This window comes from Silurus meridionalis, chromosome 21 (genome assembly GCF_014805685.1).
Source record: "Silurus meridionalis isolate SWU-2019-XX chromosome 21, ASM1480568v1, whole genome shotgun sequence".
Lineage (NCBI taxonomy): Eukaryota > Metazoa > Chordata > Actinopteri > Siluriformes > Siluridae > Silurus > Silurus meridionalis.
In genome coordinates, this window is record NC_060904.1 from 1054589 (window position 1) to 1071636 (window position 17048).

The following is a 17048-nucleotide window of genomic DNA, read 5'->3' on the forward strand; positions in this document are numbered from 1 at the left end:
TATTTGACTATAAAATGAAGTGAATTTACAGTGAAAATCTCCTCGAATTGAAATACTACAAAATACAAACACGCAAAAAAGCTACTAATGTACAGTAACGAATAACATTTACTTCATTACTGTTCACTACTGCAAACATGTAACAACAAACGGATAAAAATCAGTACATGTTGCTTTTTAACTTTAACATCATGGTTGGAATGTTGTGTGGTTGAAACGCACACCCGCATGGATGGTGTGTGTGTGTGTGTGTGTGTGTGTGTGTGTGTGTGTGTGTGTGTGTGTGTGTTGTACATTTACAAATTTGAGACCCACTGCCTTGTTGTTCTCACAGCGTGTTTTTTATTCATAAATTAGTGAAACAGAATTTTAAAAAAGAATCAAAAAGGAATCATTAGGAAAGTTACGAGTGAAAACAGACGAGTTTCGGGACTGATTCTAAAAACAACAGTAGAAAAAACATTCAGTTACTGATGCTGACGTCGTCAGACGTTTGGTCAGACCCTGATGCTCTTTTCACAAAAAAAGTCATATCTCCAGAAGGGTCTAGACGACTGCAGCGTCTAGACGACTAGATGGTTGACCTTTGACCCCTCAGGCTTGTCTCTCCCCCTCCCCCTCCCCCTCTGTCATGTCATGCGTATGGACAGTTTTGTTGTGGAATGCTACATTCAGATCTCCAGCGTAGGAATTAAGATTTTCTGTTTTGATAAGATACTTAATTTGAAATTCCCAGAATAATGTTTGTCCACAGTGAAGCTTTTCTCATAGAAAAAAAGAGTAAGAAAGATGTCAGGAAGAGCTCATTATATATATAAAAAAAAATTAGGAAAGATCTTGATTGTTTTTTTTGTTTTCATTTAAAAAAAAAAGAAGCATCTCAAATGAAGACTGTGTTCCCTGATCGTGATCGAGGAGATTCGAGGGTGAGGTTTTTTCCCAGTGTATGTGAAGCGCTTGGCTATGTTTTTCTTTTCGTTCCCAGAGAGTGACGACGTTTGCAGCTGTGTGTCCACGAGGTTTTGTGTTTGTTTTTGAGAAGTGTCTTTGCTGTTGTTTCGTGCTGGTTCAGGGAGAAGAAGACGATCTCTAGCAGGATGAGGGGAGATAAATGATTTGTTATTTTTATACAAAACATTCCAAAATTCATCGCTTTTTTTTGCACAGGTTAGGAAGTGAAGTTGTTTTACAAATCCTACAAGTTCTGTGTAAGATGTTACAATACCTCAGTGCAGAAAAAGTTCAAGGTGCAACGTGGGATTTGTTAATATCAAAATACAGTCATTTTGGCTTCACGATCATCTCTACTTCCTGTTTTGTGATACCTTTGTGTTTTTGTTGCCTGAGGAGCGAACTGGGACCTTGGAGACGGGGATGCGGGTGCGAGGTGGCGTGTTACTCTTCGAGGAAGCATTAGGAGACTCGTTCGAGGTCGGACTGACCGGAGAGGACAACGCCCCTTGGCTGGAAGAGTGAGACGGCGGCTTTTGTCTCACACTGATGGGAATCTTGGACTCTCGTGGAAGACTTGTGCTGCCCCTTATGGAACTAAAGGAAGAACAGGACGGTTTCTGAAAAGGTGGGGTCATTTTCAGGTTCCCCGTAGAAGGTGTTGGTGAAATCGTGTCGTCGTCATCTGAGCCGACAGTGCCAGGACTGTCGAGGTCGTAGAGGTCATAAAGAGCATCTCCTGAGCAGCTGTCCCTCAGAAGACCGTCACGCTGCAGGAAGCCGCTGTCCTCATCTTCTGGTCCGGGTGTTGGAGAGTCCCAGTAACCCTCGTCACTGGGTGGGACGTCCTGAAGATCTTTATCAATCGGTGGAGAAGAAGGATGACTGAGTTGCTGCTGCTGTTGTTTGCCTGCTCTGCTGTTTCCACTCACAGGAATCTTGCTAAGCCCCAGACTTTTTACCTGAGGTCTTTTGTCCTGTCGAGTTGACAGGTGAGGTAGAGCCGGGGAACCCTCCCCTTTCTGAGGAAGCATGTGCCAAAGTCCTTGCATATCTGCATCATCCACACCTTCTGGACTGGCCATTTCCTCTCCTCCACCCATGTAGGCCACTATCCCGCTGCCCTGTGGAGTCTTAGGTGGAGGACACATTCGATGACGGGACGGCGTGTATGCAGACATTGATATAAGACCAGTCACTTGTGGAGGAAGGGGAGGTTTGGCTGGGGAACATCTCTCAACACTTACTTGGAGTACCCCGTTGCTGCTTCCCGTTCCACTGCTGGTGGCATTGCCTCCGTTCCCAGAGTCCTCTTCCCTGTCAGCAATGATGTCTCCACAACCGGTTAATGAATCGAAGCTCTTGAGCGAAGTGACGTCGGTGAACATGGAGCAGAGCCGATCCTCAGATGGTTGGTCTGCCAAGCTGTGATCTTGTGGAGGTGTCATAGAAGCACAGTTGTCTGGACTTTCATGCTTGACTTGGAAACATTCCTGTGTTTGAACAGTGATTGGAGATGAAGCTGGAGACTCCTCAGCAACTGGTTGCACCAGGACAGACGAGCTCCTTGCACGTTCTTCATTGCTATCCTGCAAAGATGGTTCTACTGCATTGTCTTGTAATATTTGTATCTCAGGCTCCAGCGTAAGTGGCACATTTTCTACATCCACATTTTTGGAGCTGCAGGACAAGATCAGATCGACTCCTTTCGTTTCTTTGAGGATGTCCTGGATTTCGATTGAATCGTCACGTGATGGAGGTTTACGGCGCCAGCGAATGCTGTTGAACAGCCCCTTCAGCCCACGACCTCTGTGCCCCAGAGTAGCTGCCCTGTCACTAATTCGAGAGCTATTGCGCCGCAGCAAGGAGAAGAAGCTGAAAGACTTGGTGATGGCACTGCACACAGGAGCGGCAGCAGCCGCACTGTTCAGACGGTCGCTGCTGGCCGACTCTTCTTTCCTGTGTCCCTCTGACTCGGAGAGCTCATCTGTCGTCGTTAAGCCGTCGTGGGTTTTGCTTCTAACGAGCTCCTTGTCAGTTGTGTCCCCTTTGTTCCTTATGGAGAAGATGCTCGGCATACCGCTGCCGGACCTGCGCTTTCCGAACAGTTTGAAAGCAGCTTTGTTGATCTTCACAGATGGCTGAGGGTCGCACGGTGCTGTTTCACTGCAGCTGATCTGTATTTCCATTATGGCTGCTTCGCTTTTCTTTTGAACTCCTTTTATTGTCCTTTACTCCTTCAATCTCTCTGTCTGACTCTCTCTCTCACTCTCCCTCTCTCTCTCTCTCTTTCTGTTCTTCTGCTTCCTGTTTTCGCCTGTTGGTGTTCTTTTCTCTTGCTCTCGCTTTCACTGGCAGCTGCTCATGACGGTCTCTATGGTAACTGGGAGGGCTAAGGCGCTTTCGTCAGCATTAGAGGCGAGCACAGGGCTTTTTTCCCTCCGCCTCCACGCTTCCCACCTCCCCCTCCTTCACCCTGTTCCTGATCCTTATTATTTATTTCCCTGTCCAATACAGATATCTCTGAATACACTCAGTCCTTCTGTCTGACCAGACTGACATCCTCGGTGTTTGTCACTAAATCTGAAAGAAACATGAGACACGTGTTTTCCTTGTGATCGCACACAAATACAACACGCGTTTCTTTCACTTAACCAATACCCGGGAATCAGCACTTGAGAAAATCCGACCGAAACAAAACACTTTAGAGCAGAAGAACACAGAGCTGCTCAGGTGTCATGGGATTGGAATGAAAAAAATAAAATAAAATAGCTGGAGGGAAAGCAAACTAGCAGAGGTTATTTTTGCTGCCTTTTCCCAGAACACACACACACACACACACACACACACATTTATAATGGCTCTCACTATCACCTAATAAAATTTAAATGAGATCAAGAAGCTGTAGATGTCTGTGATCCGGACCTCGCCCTGGACTGCAGGATGGTCTTCCATGTGGTCATCTCATCGCTTTAAGCTCATGCCATCTGCCTCCAGCATATGGGCTCAGGGTGATTTCAGTTACACTCAACTCTTTTGAAGGAATAAAATTGTGTTGTAGATGTGGTGTGGGTTTCTGTAACCGTCCGTGTTCAAGCTTCTCCGATAGCAAAGTTCTGACTTCTGATAGGTTTCAGTTGCAACATGAGAAACGGCAATCTGCTAGCATTCCTGATTTGTTTTCATTTTTCCTCGCTGTCCCACTGGGTACCTTGGCTGAACCCTTCAACCCTTCAACTCCCTTGTTGCTTTTTCACTCAATCCTCCACCTCCAGGCTTTTAAAGCCTATGTCACTGAAACAATGGCTGCAGTTAATAAACCCTGAACAGACCGAGCAGAGAGGTTCCTCCCCCCAAACACCTCCTCTTTACCATCCAAATCATCCAGCGTGATTCTTCATTCAGTCTTTCATTGTAAAGCATTTGATCCTGCAGATCAGTGGGTGGTCCTGAGGAAAAGACTAATAAACGATGACACTTCTGTCTGTGTTCTGTGAAGCATGCAGGCTATAAGGAGTGTCCTGTGGCCTTCAACAGCTCCTCAAACCATTTCAATTCTTCATCACTGTGTAATTCTGGACACGCTCTTTAGTTTTAAACCGGGTTAACTCAATCACCAGTTTGGAGTTTTTAATTCTTATATTTTTCAGTAATTTTTACAAATAAAATTTACAAGTTGGCCAAGAGAAGTTAGCGGTTAGACTGTTTGACTTCTGATCAAATCGCAGCATCAACATGATGCCACTGCTGGACCTTTAAGCAAAACCCTTAACCCCTTAAATGCTCAGTTGCATAAATGAGATAATTACAGTTTACAGATGTACCACTAATGTGGTACATTAAAACTGTCTTTGAATGCGGTAGCATGAAATCTTCTTTTCACTTGAACTAGAAAACCCAAAACCAGCTCTATAAATATCTTCTTTCTATAGGTTGGAGTGGAGGACCTTCTGTTATATATCTCCAACCCTACTGAACACTTTTGAGATGATTTTTTTTTACGCTGACTGCACATCTGGCCTCCTGACCTCACCTAAGGCCATGTCCACACTAATACATTTTTGTGTGAAATTTTCTCCCTGTTTTGTCTTCCATCCACACTGAGATGACGTTGCCAGTCAACACAAACGTAGCTTTTTGGAAATGCCCTCCAAAGTGGAATTTGAAAAGGCTGTTTTCGCATTGCAGGGTGGACTGTGAAAACGGAGGTATTTGATGACGCGTTTTTAGACAGCAGCAACTTTTTAGAGGTTTCGAAGAGCTTGAAAGTAAATAAACGGCAGGCGGAAATGACGCATGCGCAGAGGTTTTAGACCTTTCAGTTTGAATGAGCAACTTTTGGAAAACACGTTTTTTTTAAAACGACATTTTAAATTTTATCCGTATTAGTGTAGGCGTAGCCCAAAATCCTTGTGCTGAATAAGTACAGCTCTTCACAAACACATTCCAAACTCTAGTGGAACATTTTCGCAGGAGCGTGGAAGTAATTCTAACAGCAAATGAAGACTAAATCTGGAATAGGATGTTAAAAAAAAATTATCTAAAGTCAAACTCATAATACAAATTCATAATAATTATATCATAATGTTAATTTGCATATCAGACCTGATTGGTACAAAGCAGTGGATTTATTTTGGTGACATCACATCCTGAACTGATATGAAGCTCCTCCTCTTCTAAATCAGTGTAATAATAGTTTTCAATGCTCACTCTGTCTCTGTAGTGTAACATTGCTGTGTATGTGTCAGGGTTGAAGGCAGAGCGCTTCATACAGCCCTGAATGAAGAGAGAAACCGGATAATAGAGCAGGAGGTACACTGTGTGTGCGAGTTCATAACGATGCTGTTTATTTTTTCACAACTCGAAATTCTAAAGATGATTCAGTGACTCGACCCGTTGTGCTCTCAGCTTTCAAATGGCGTCGATTGTCCAACATAAAGCCGACTGACGAACAGAAAGTAATTGGTTTAAATGGAGAGACGGACGAGTAATCAATGGCTCACTATCTTAATCTTATTTTCCTTAAATCGTTTTGTAAATTTGCTCATCCGTATTTTTGATGCACCGGTGAGTCAATCGGCTCTTGTACTCGATTCAAAATCTTTAGCTGAACCATACTAGCACATAGAGAATACTTTTTAGATAGATAGATAAAAATTCAGTCCTTATGGTGCATATACTGTATATTTGCACTGACTAAATATGAATGAGCCGTTTGGTGTGTTTCTCTCCTCCCTGTCCTTAGGTGGCGCTGTTTTTATTCCAAAAGTGCTGTGTCGCTGGAGGATGTGTGTCCATGTCACATGTAATTGGATATCATTGTTATTTGAAGGTAATCTTCTGTGGATTGACCTTGTTAGTCAGGCTGACTTTTCCAGCCATATGCGGTTCTTCCTCAAACTCTTGGAGGCACGCACATTTGTACAGGACGTGTTTGGGTGCCGTTGCTTGAAATTTTACCTTCACTTGAACTAGGAGACCCAAACCTGTTCCAGCAAGACAATACCCCTGTGCACAAAACCAGCTCCATGAAGATACATGGGTTGGAGTGGAAGATCTCCTGCTATAGAGCTCCAACCCTATTGAATGGGATGAATGTGAACGCTGACTGCACCCCAGACCTTCTCACCTCACCTACATCAGTACGTGACTTTACTAACACTTATGTGTTTGAATGAATCTCCAAAAATCTCCACAAAATCTAGTGCAACATCTTCCCAGAAGAATGATGCTCAATATAATGCAGATGGAGACTAAATGTGGAATGGGATGTTCCTATAGGGGCACCTACCATTTCTACTTAATTACTTTGGTACTTTTCATGTTCTCCTACCATCATTTCTGTCCAATCAACCCTCAGTATTGTTCCTGCCTCCTGTAGAAACATAAAGGACCGACACAAAACACTAGATTTGATTTGTTATTCTAACGCACTGCATTGTGGGATTGTATAAGTATCTTAATCAAGACATAAAGCTAATCTACTGTGGTTTTTACGAAGCTGGTGCTCCAGAAGGTTTCTCTCACTAAAACAAGGTCACACACGGAATTGTTCCATGTTTTAATTAGGTCCTGATTATTACTTTTACATTCACATGCTTACTTTATTCATTAATTTATTTATACATTTATCCTTGTGATTGTTTGGTCAAACGCTTTTTCCCAGTGTCACATCTTCTGCATTGGCTGCATTGAAGATCCTCTCTGAACGTTAAGAAAAACCATTGTGTGTGGTGCTTTTACAGGAAAACAACCAGCAGCTGGATGTTGGGATGAAACAGCGTTTACTGTTTAAATGTGGTGACACTGGAGACTCCTTCAATCTGTCACAGAGGAGCTACTAAAGTGGGGAGAACTCCACAAGAAACACACCTTCATACACACACACATGTACAGTACAGACCTGGTTAATACTGTGGGGTTTTCCTTTAAAATGCTGCTCAATTCCTTAATCCTCTCTATAATCCTCTTTCAGTCTCAGACTGAAGTCTCCAGGGTTTAGGATTCACTTCCTTTACCGGAATATTCACGTCTGGGTTCGGAGTCTACACGCTTCTCAGAGACCCCTAATCACGTTAGGGGTTGATGGTGATGGATGGGACTCGTTCGGAGTCAATAATGAAGGCTCTGTGATTTATTGCATATGTAGGCGATTGCCGATAAATATGACCTTCAACACTGACCTTTGACCTTCGCTAATGACGCATAACTGTCGAGGAACACGGTTCAGCAGGCTGCAGCATGGTGAAGGTGTTTTATTGGGTTGATGGATATCAGTCTTCGGCTTTTCTTCTTCTGAAGGTTCCACAGTATGAAGAAACGGCAGGTTATTTCCAGATATCAGTAATGAAAAGTATAAAAATGTTGGATCCTGTACATGAAAGTACTGATATTATAAAACACGGTCATCATTATCAGCTCCACTCTGGTTTCTGTGTTCGACGTTCTGGCTCTCTTTTTTTCAGTTGCATAGATTTCCATACATTTTCCAAGATTAGTATAAGCTCCTTTTCCCCACCAATACATCTCCAGTTTCACCTCGATCCCATATGTATTTTACCTTGAGGTTTTCTCCCCTCACTGAAGTCCCATTTGCTTGTGAGCACATTTACACACCTGCTTCTTTGCACTTTTGTACTTTTCTAGCACCACGTATCTCCATCCAGTCTTAGTTGAACACACCAATCTGTTAATAGAATGATGTTAATGAGAACACTGATATACACGAGCCCAAACCTCCTTTTCAACTACTTCAAAAGAATGGTGTAAATGAGGCCACGTGTGTGTCGTGACGAGTTCGCGGCTGGAGTTTCTTCATCATTTATTCCTCTCTAAATGTTCTGCTTGATGTTGAACTGATGCTGAAGCAGCGGTGAACAGTAAGAAAGTAAATGTAATTTGTTACTGTAATTAAGAAGCTTTTTCACGTATCTGTACTTTACTGAAGAGTTTCCACTTGGAGAAACTTTGACTTGACCTTCACTACATTTCAAAATCAAATATTTCACTTTTTACTCCACTACATTTTGCGAAATCAGTCGTTCCTTTTTATTTATGAGTGGAAATATTAGAACATGCTGTTGACACAATGTTCCTGTTGCATTTGTTGTTAAAAAGGCTAAACCAACATGAAGACCTGAGTGCTGTCTCTGGGAGAAAAAAACAAGCCTTCATGTTTTGGTTATAAAACCTGGCAGTACAGAGATGAGCTATAAAAGTTCTTCTACTAAAGTCATAGAGCAGAGTGTGGAGAAAGAAAGAATCTGCTCATGATCTAAAAACATAAACTGATGGATGAAGCAAGGTGGTGGTAGTGTATTGGTCTGGGCTTGCACGCCTGCAATCAGGAACACACTCGTTCATCCTTATTGATGATAGAATTCATGATGGGAGTAGAAATATGACCTTTGAGGTCTACAGAAACTTACTGCTGCAAGATGGCAGCTGAAAACACAACTACTAACCCAAGAAATTACTCGATCAAGTCCCGCCCCTTTGCATATACTGTATGTATATTTTCCAGCTTCGCCTCCTTTTTTAATGAGTATCGTGGATCACGTCATTGCATACAGTAACAAAGTGTGTGGTGAAATTTTTATGTGTATTATTCAAACCTGGCAAAAAAGAAAAAACCCATGAAGAATCAAAAGATTTCAGCTGAACGTTTTCCATCATTGTTAACATTTTTTATTTCCTTCTTTTAGTTCTATTAACATTCATTTTTTAAAAAAGAAATCATGTCCTCTCATTCTGGACTATGACACGCATCTCATCTATACTGGATTTACATTAGAGAACTTTTCCTCCTTTTTTATTGATTTATTTTACATGTGATGGTCAAGTAAGTTTTTTACGGCCTCCTGATATCACTTTATACACATTTTAGTCTTCCAACGCTCCTTAGCAGGTCATTCGAGCCACTCCGAACTCCAGACTGACCACAGCCGGATCGCTCTTGGAGCCGAACGAGCCTGGGAGCTCCATGTAGCCGTTCTCTGACTCACTGCTGCCCTCTACAGTCCGCTCCCCGCTACTACCAGGCGGGACAACATCCTCTTCTTCCAGCGCCTCTTCTCCATAAATCTCCTCCTCGTCCTCCTTGTCGTCTTTGTCCTGCTGCGCCTCCTTTCGGCTTGTGCTGAGGATCAGAGACCGCGGCCTCAGAGGAACATCTTGCTCCTTCCGGTGGTTCAGAGGAGACGTGCTCACTCCAAACTTCTGCAACTTCTGCAAAGAAAAAGCAGAACCTGGTCAGAGAACAAGAGAAGAGTAAGAAGAGCAAGCAGGATGAGGAGATATCTACTGACCTCCTGCAGGCTTCGCACCGTGTTCTCCAGTTCCTTGTTGCTTTCTTTTAGCGTAAGAGTGTGTTTGAGGATCGACTGGCGCGGGTGCATGGAGCGGTCGAACTGGTGGTACATGTTTCTCCAAAACCTGAGTTACAGAAGACAATTCAATTCCTCCAGGACTTTTACAAAATGTACACCAACCTAAAGAAATTTCACATTTCATACCTGTCCTTCAGGTGTGTTAAATTAACACACCAAGCTTTGCATTACAGTGCTATAGTTAATCCATATGCATTCACCCCAGCCCCAATTCTGCATATTTATATAGGTAAAAAGCCTTATTTGCATATTCATGAGACAAAAACGTTTATAAATCATACTTGAAGTTCCAGGGCTGTGTGGAAGGTTCCAGAACCGGGTGCGATTCTGTGAAACTCGGCTTGTACACAGGGTTGAGGAAATTCTGCTGCTCGCTTAATAAATGAGCCCACAAGGAGTAAGTCCTCTCTTTAAACCTGCCAACACACACACACACACACACACACATTTTCATGTCATCATATAATTACCTACAGAGCACCTTCCATTCTAAGTTTCAGAGTGATCTTGAAGATCTTCACAATTACTATTTGTGTCTCGTGCATTTCCCCCAACACTCACTGTAGCTCCTCCCTCTGCCGCTGGTTGTTCCCCAAGAAGTTTCCGAACTGACACGAGTGCACGTGCTCGTGGATCTGGATGAGGAACCACTCGCTGAACTGGAATGCCTGAGGGAACTGCTCAGTCAGCTGCCACACACACTCCAGGAACTGCGTAAAGATGGGAGATACTTCTTTCGGGTCGCCGTCCAACTGGTCACACCTGAAGAGGGTATGAAGTAACGTCAGTGAGAGAGTGGGCTTTATGGAGCATCCCCATCTCTCTCTCACACACACACACATGCTTATACACACCTGTCTGCAAACTTGTGTCCGAAGGAGATCCAGTCTTTCTCGATCAGTACCTTGGACAAGAGAAGAAGAGGAAAATGGTTTGTTGCAGTGGTGTTATTAATATTCAGGCTTGTTTTTCTTGCTGCTGAGATGAAGAACTGGGCTGAACATCAAACACTGGAAGGTTGGAACAAGTTCCATCTGAAGCCACGCCCCCCAAAAATCTGGATTCCTGAATAATTCATTGACTAAATAATAATTATCATAAGATACACAAGTTTATAGCTCATTTAAGATATAGTCAAAAAACTTTAAACAATCCCTCTGAAGCCACGCCCCCCAAACCATGTCCTGCCTGGGAGGTTCACGTCCTCCTCGGCTTCCACATCCTGATTGGTTGGATGGTCCATACAAGGTGTTGTTTCATCTTTTTTTATTTCTATACTTTAATCTTTACTTTCATCGTGTACTGTGGCAACCAAAGAAATGTTCCTATGGGATCAAGTATTTAGATTCGATTTTATTACAAGTGGTGAGAAACTCTTGTCTTCGAAATCGCCTTCGCACCGCACCTTAAAACTCTGTGAACTCTGTGAATCCTGAATAGTCGAGATCGTACCATGAAGCCTTTGATGGTGCGGTAATAAGGGTCCATCAGCAGGGCGCCCAAGGAGCAGACCTGAGCCGTGCGATCCCATCCGTCTGAGCAGTGAACCAGCACGCTGGCGCCCTCTACTGTCACCGCCTGCAACATTGACAACATACGTCAGTGATGGTAAGATTCAGCATGAAAGTTAACGATGTGATTTATGGATTTAAAACATTTTAGCATTGGATAAAATTTGCCCTTTGTATCACAATGCGTAATTTTTTACATATTTGCACAGATTTATTTAGATATAATTATTGGTAGATGCTTTATACTTTTATTATTTAGAAAGTGACAATAATTTGTAACCAATATTTTCTACGTAGTTTGATTTCTCCTCGCTAAAGCGTTTCTCGAGCGCGTTCTGCTGTGTGAATGTGTCGCATCATAACACTACGGAGACGGAATACAGATTAACATGGCAGAGGTAGAGCTGCATCTTCCTAAAACCGAACGAACAGGAAAATAACGTCTGGTTAATTCCGTCTCTTTTTTAGCACTATAAAGGGGTGTTTGTAAAAGCGGCCGGCGTTAGAAGTCAGAAGGCACTTAATAAAGTAAACTGATGATTTCCTGTCTGTCTGAAATAAAGAAATGAAAGTGAACTATGTGTAACTTTAATGTATCGTATCGTAGGCTATGCATCGAGATGTGAATCGTATCAGCCTCAGTAACGGAGATGCACATCCCCAACGTACAACCGTCCTGAACATCTCCAACTAATTTAAATACAGCCGACGTGTAGTTCATTTATATATAAATTTATGCAAATATTATTCATAATTTATCCTGACCTTTGTGAGAAAGATGGCAGCGTCAACTATCGCCTTGATATGACGCAGCCAGCCGCTGTTTTCAAGTCCTACCAGGAACTCAGTCATGGAGATACCACGAGTACCCAGTACTGAGAGAGAGAGAGAGAGAGAGAGAGAGAGAGAGAGACAGAGAGATTGCTGGTATCACAACCAATGCATCCGTTTTAAATATTTAAAATAATTGTTTGTTTCATTCTGGAGACCTTCCAGAAGTTTCTGGAGGCTGGCTCTCATCACATGGATGTTCTCGATGCCCACGAACTGGAAGCGGATGTTGGAGTAGTTGTCCTCGTTCTCGTAGCCTTTCCCCGCTGCCCGATTGGCCAATGCATTTAACTGGAACACATGCAGCGTACAGCATTTATTAGTGACCTGCTCTAACATTCAAACATCACGAGGAACGCTGAAGAACCTTCCAAAAGCTGTGGAATCACACCGAATGCTGTGGAATCCCAACGAAGAAATGTGTTCAGTGATTGTGGTTGCTCTTTGTGTGTCTGTGTGTGTGTGTGTGTGTGTGTGTGTGGACTGTACCTTAGGCCTGGTGTCCATCACATAGACGAAGCGGTTGTTGTGGTTCGCTTTGCTGATAGACTGCAGCATGTGTTCATCCTCCAGACAGCGAGCGCTGAAGCCTGAGAGAGGCTGACTGCATCTACACACTGCGGCCTAACACACACACACACACACACACACACACACACACACACACACACACACACAAGCCACCGTTTAAAATATTGACATCAGTAAGTCAAAAAGGTTTATTAACAGGAAATAAACAAAACACACATCCTGAACATAAAACAGCATCTTTCTCTCTCACACACACAATGTTTTTTTTTTACCTTCTTCTCCTGGTAAAAGTAGGTCAGGACGGGGAAGCGGCCTTTACTCCTGAACTTGGAGCTTCCCACGATGATGGGTTTACTGGCCGTGATAGGAACATACAGGTCTCTGGGGTACGTCTCGCACACCTGCACACACACACACACACACGTTTAGAGACGGAAGGATAAAAAAAAAAAGACAACAAGCATAGAAAGGACAGACACGATAAAGGGGACGCAGACGGGAAGACAAACAGACAGACAGACAGAAAGAGACTGAGAGATTAACAGACGAACAGAAACAGAGAAACAGACATGTCAGTAGACACAGACGGACAAACGACTGGGCAGCTTTACAGAATGTAAATTGTGTTTAACCCTGATGAGCAGCCATGGTGACTATGGGAGCGAAAAACTCCCTTAGATGAGGAAGAAATCTTAAGAGGAACCAGACTCAAAAGGGGAACCTCATCCTTATTTGGGTGACATCACAAGTGTGATTATACTCAGTTCACCTTGTAGTCTCTGTTAACGTCTGTCAGCTGCCACTGGTCACATGGTACGCCCATCCTCTCAAACTCCGCCCCCAGGTCAATCAGCTGCCATCCCTCCTCCCTCTGCTGCTCGTTCTGCTTAGGGTTGTAGGAGAACGCATAGAGCTCGTCGTACAATACTGCGCGCACGCACACACACACACACACACACACACACACACACACACACACACACACACAAAAGTAAATACACTGTTACAAATGAACGCGCAAGTCAACATCTCATATGAAAGATCACCATCTGGGCTGGAAGTCTCTCACACACACACACACACACACACACACACACACACACAGGTTCCTGACCTGGCCGGAGCAGTTGGAGCAGTGAGCTGTAGATGTCATGGCAGTCTCTCTCACGTGGGATCACAAAGTGAACGACTCGGAAGTTGCGGCACTGGATGAGAAGCGGGCAACCGCCGGCCGTCAGAGAGAGCTTCTCTACAGACGCGATGTGGTGATGAAGAATCTGCAGGAAGAACAAATACGCCATCCAAGTCAGGACCAGGTCAGAGTCGGGTCAGAGCCGAGTCAGATCCGATTTTAGATTCGATTCAGAGCCGACCGATTCAGGTTCGATTCAGAGCTGACCAATTCAGATTCAATTCAGAGCCGACCGATTCAGAGCCGACCGATTCAGATTCAATTCAGAGCTGACAGATTCAGATTCAATTCAGAGCCGATCGATTCAGATTCAATTCAGAGCTGACAGATTCAGATTCAATTCAGAGCCGATCGATTCAGATTCAATTCAGAGCCGACGGATTCAGATTCGATTCAGAGCTGACAGATTCAGATCAGAGTCAGAGCCGAATCAGATCCGATTCAGAACCTGGTCAGAGCAGAGTTTAATAAAATGTTTAAGATTTATTTATTGTACTTTACTTAAAAAAAAAATATTCAAAGTATTAACTGATTCTGATTATTAAATGTTATTCAATTAAATAAAATTACATTAATTAATCAAAAAAATACATAACTTAATATCAATCAATCAACTAAATAATTATGACTATAATCCCTCTTTATATTTGCGCATATTAATGAGGTAAATTTGAATTCGACCTCTAAAGGACGCGCAGGCTCGTGTTCCAGGACGTACTCCTGCAACGCTCGTGACTAATTTCATTTAAATTCACTAATTAAATTAATTAGCATCACTGTTTTTTTTTTTTGTTTTTTTTTAATCAGACACAGTGGGGGGGTCCAATAAATATGCACATTCAATTGCACAAAGCGACCCGTTCAACCTTGAACATGAAAAATCGTTAGAGGGCACAAAACCAACCCGAAAGTTGAAATGGTTTAAATGCGTAGAACGAGTGATGCGTGCAAAAGTAATGGCACCCCAGAGCTCAGATGTGATGAAGTCAATTGGGTTAAATGGCCAGAGCTCGATGACACAATCACCCCGGGGCATCAACGCTGCGAAGATCAGATTTCTTTTCATCTAATTTTTACTTGTCGAGATTCATTCAGCTACAAGGGTTTTACTAAAGGTACTGATGTAGGTGAGGTGAGGAGGCCTGGGGGGTGCAGTCAGCAGTCAGCATTCACTTTCATTCATGTTCAACACACAACCACAATGAGTTTTGTAGATTTATTTTATAATTATTAGTTATAATTGTACAATTAGGTGATTAATTGGTGCATTATTAAGGGCCGTAAGTGCTAGTGATGTGAACGGGTCACCATAAATATGCAGATTAATTCTAAAAAAAATTTATTAATTTGGGGTGCCAACATTTTTGACAGAACGAGCATGTCGTACCCATATTTCCTGAGCACTGGTTGTGTTACTCTCCACAAAGAGGAGGTGTGAGGCGGTCAGGTAGAGCGTTCCTGTCGTGCACTTGTTGTTGAAGCGATCCAGGAGCTTCACCTGCTCCACCTGCAGAACACACACACACACACACACACACACACTCTTTGTTACAATTAAAAATAGAAGTATTGTGAGAAAAATAATAATTTTTGGCTGCATTTAGATGCATATATGGCGTATTAATGTATACCAGTAAAAATGTATAAAAAATATTGGCACCCCTCAGAAATATTTGGGTGTGAACTTACTCATTAGATTAGATTAGATTAGATTAGATTCAACTTTATTGTCATTGTGCAAGGTACATGTACAGAGCCAATGAAATGCAGTCACTCATGAAGTGAAAGAAAACTATTAGAACCTATTCGTTACACAACCCAGGTGCACCTGGCACTCAATAGACGTAAAATAAGCCTTTGTACCACACCCTGCTGTACTGTAAAGCAACTCCAGGTCACATAGAGCTTATTACACGGTTACACGTGTGTGTATGTGTGTGTGTGTGTGTGTGTGTGTGTGTGTGTAATTAAAACGACTATTTTGTTTACTCCTGGCTGCATTTCCAATCTATTACTAATCTATTACAACACCCAAAGTTGGATCCTATATATATTTATTATTTTTATTTTATATAATAAGAATAAGCTCCAGATATAAAGTATGCACCAGTGTAATGGACGGTTTGTTGCTCTGTAATAAATCTGTGCGCATGCAGAATAAAACAGCATGTGTGTTGTGTAAAACCTGCAAGTTAACACTTAAAATCACAAATTTAATCACCTATGTGTGATTTCAACCGCGAACCTTAAAAACAAACATCATGTTAGATTATTATTATCATGCAAAAAAAAGTATCTCGGTATTATCGCAAACCGCGATTCAATGCCCGGAATATCGATATTTTCAGATCGACACAGATCTCTCCAAGTGCATGCTTGAAAATGGTTGTCTGTCCCAATCCAAGATCTAGTGCACTAGGTAGTGCGTAGGATCCCTGATCTTTTACATCGGCATAGTGCACTTTATATGGAGTGTAAAGGTTGATTTGAGACGCAACCTTAATTTTTTGGCCTCTAACATGGTTTTTATGCTAAAACGAATAAGAGAATGAGAAGAATAAAGGGGAAAAGTGATTGAAAGAAGGTTGGATATTGCAAAAAAAGGGAAAATCACGAAATTTAAGGATAAAGATAAATAAATGGTGCAAACGGCGAGCAATATGATTAGCTAGCTATGGCTAGCCGCCGAGTTGAATGTTGTGCAGTAACATTTCTGCAACATTCACTAAAACAATTTTAGTTCGTACGATTTGACAATTAATCGATTCCTATCGTAATTAATTAAAGACCCGACCGGACTTAAAAATTATAATAAACCGCAATTTTTTCCCATTTAAACCCATTTTATTACCTTCGGGGTCCGTATGTGCTCCATCAGCCCACTGTGGTGCTCTGTTATTTTTTTTATCACGTCTTAGGAGATAAAACCTGACGGAAAAGATGCTGGAAACACATGAAAAAAGGCACGAAAAAAACCCCACAGCAACACCCAATGAATAATGTCTGTTTCTGATCTTGCTCAACCGCTGTTTGTTTATTTTTTGAACCCCAACTGTTTTCCGCTTTCTGTCCTATGATTGGATGAAGTGTCGCTAATTAAAAGCAAATTGCCCAATCTGATACAAGAATGTGTGATCACGTCAT

At 42.4% G+C, this 17048-nt stretch overlaps 2 protein-coding genes across 3 annotated transcripts; both read right to left on the reverse strand.

Annotated features, from left to right (window-relative positions):
• Window positions 1-330: 330 nt before the first annotated feature.
• On the reverse strand, window positions 331-3635 carry amer2 (APC membrane recruitment protein 2). Of its 2 annotated transcripts, none has more exons than XR_006928916.1 (2): window positions 1226-3633; window positions 331-1089 (listed from the first exon to the last, which is right to left on the reverse strand). XR_006928916.1 is itself a non-coding variant. In XM_046877278.1 (2 exons), exons 1-2 carry the CDS (start codon window positions 3138-3140, stop codon window positions 1069-1071), a joined length of 1836 nt encoding a protein of 611 aa, XP_046733234.1. In that variant the 5' UTR covers window positions 3141-3635; the 3' UTR covers window positions 331-1068. The 2 variants fall into 2 exon arrangements, 1 of the variants encoding a protein (XP_046733234.1); XM_046877278.1 differs by having other exon boundaries at window positions 1326-3635.
• Window positions 3636-9122: 5487 nt separating this feature from the next.
• mtmr6 (myotubularin related protein 6) lies at window positions 9123-16949 on the reverse strand. Its single transcript, XM_046877283.1, has 14 exons — window positions 16756-16949; window positions 15292-15411; window positions 13827-13989; window positions 13482-13639; window positions 12985-13113; window positions 12671-12805; window positions 12340-12472; window positions 12116-12225; window positions 11292-11417; window positions 10694-10743; window positions 10401-10601; window positions 10121-10255; window positions 9759-9885; window positions 9123-9678 (listed from the first exon to the last, which is right to left on the reverse strand). The coding sequence occupies exons 1-14, from the start codon at window positions 16777-16779 to the stop codon at window positions 9352-9354; spliced, it is 1938 nt and encodes a 645-aa protein (XP_046733239.1). The 5' UTR covers window positions 16780-16949; the 3' UTR covers window positions 9123-9351.
• Between the last annotated feature and the right edge of the window lie 99 nt (window positions 16950-17048).

Excerpts from the sequence above, each read along its gene's own strand:
- amer2 (XM_046877278.1), bottom strand. The coding sequence starts at position 3,140 with ATGGAAATACAGATCAGCTGCAGTGAAACAGCACCGTGCGACCCTCAG. Across the intron at positions 1,090-1,325 it reads CAGGCAACAAAAACACAAAG|AGATCGTCTTCTTCTCCCTG; the intron begins GTATCACAAAAC and ends TCATCCTGCTAG.
- mtmr6 (XM_046877283.1), bottom strand. The coding sequence starts at position 16,779 with ATGGAGCACATACGGACCCCGAAG. Across the intron at positions 15,412-16,755 it reads AGCACATACGGACCCCGAAG|GTGGAGCAGGTGAAGCTCCT; the intron begins GTAATAAAATGG and ends TGTGTTCTGCAG. Across the intron at positions 10,256-10,400 it reads CGGCAGAGGGAGGAGCTACA|GTTTAAAGAGAGGACTTACT; the intron begins GTGAGTGTTGGG and ends GTGTGTTGGCAG.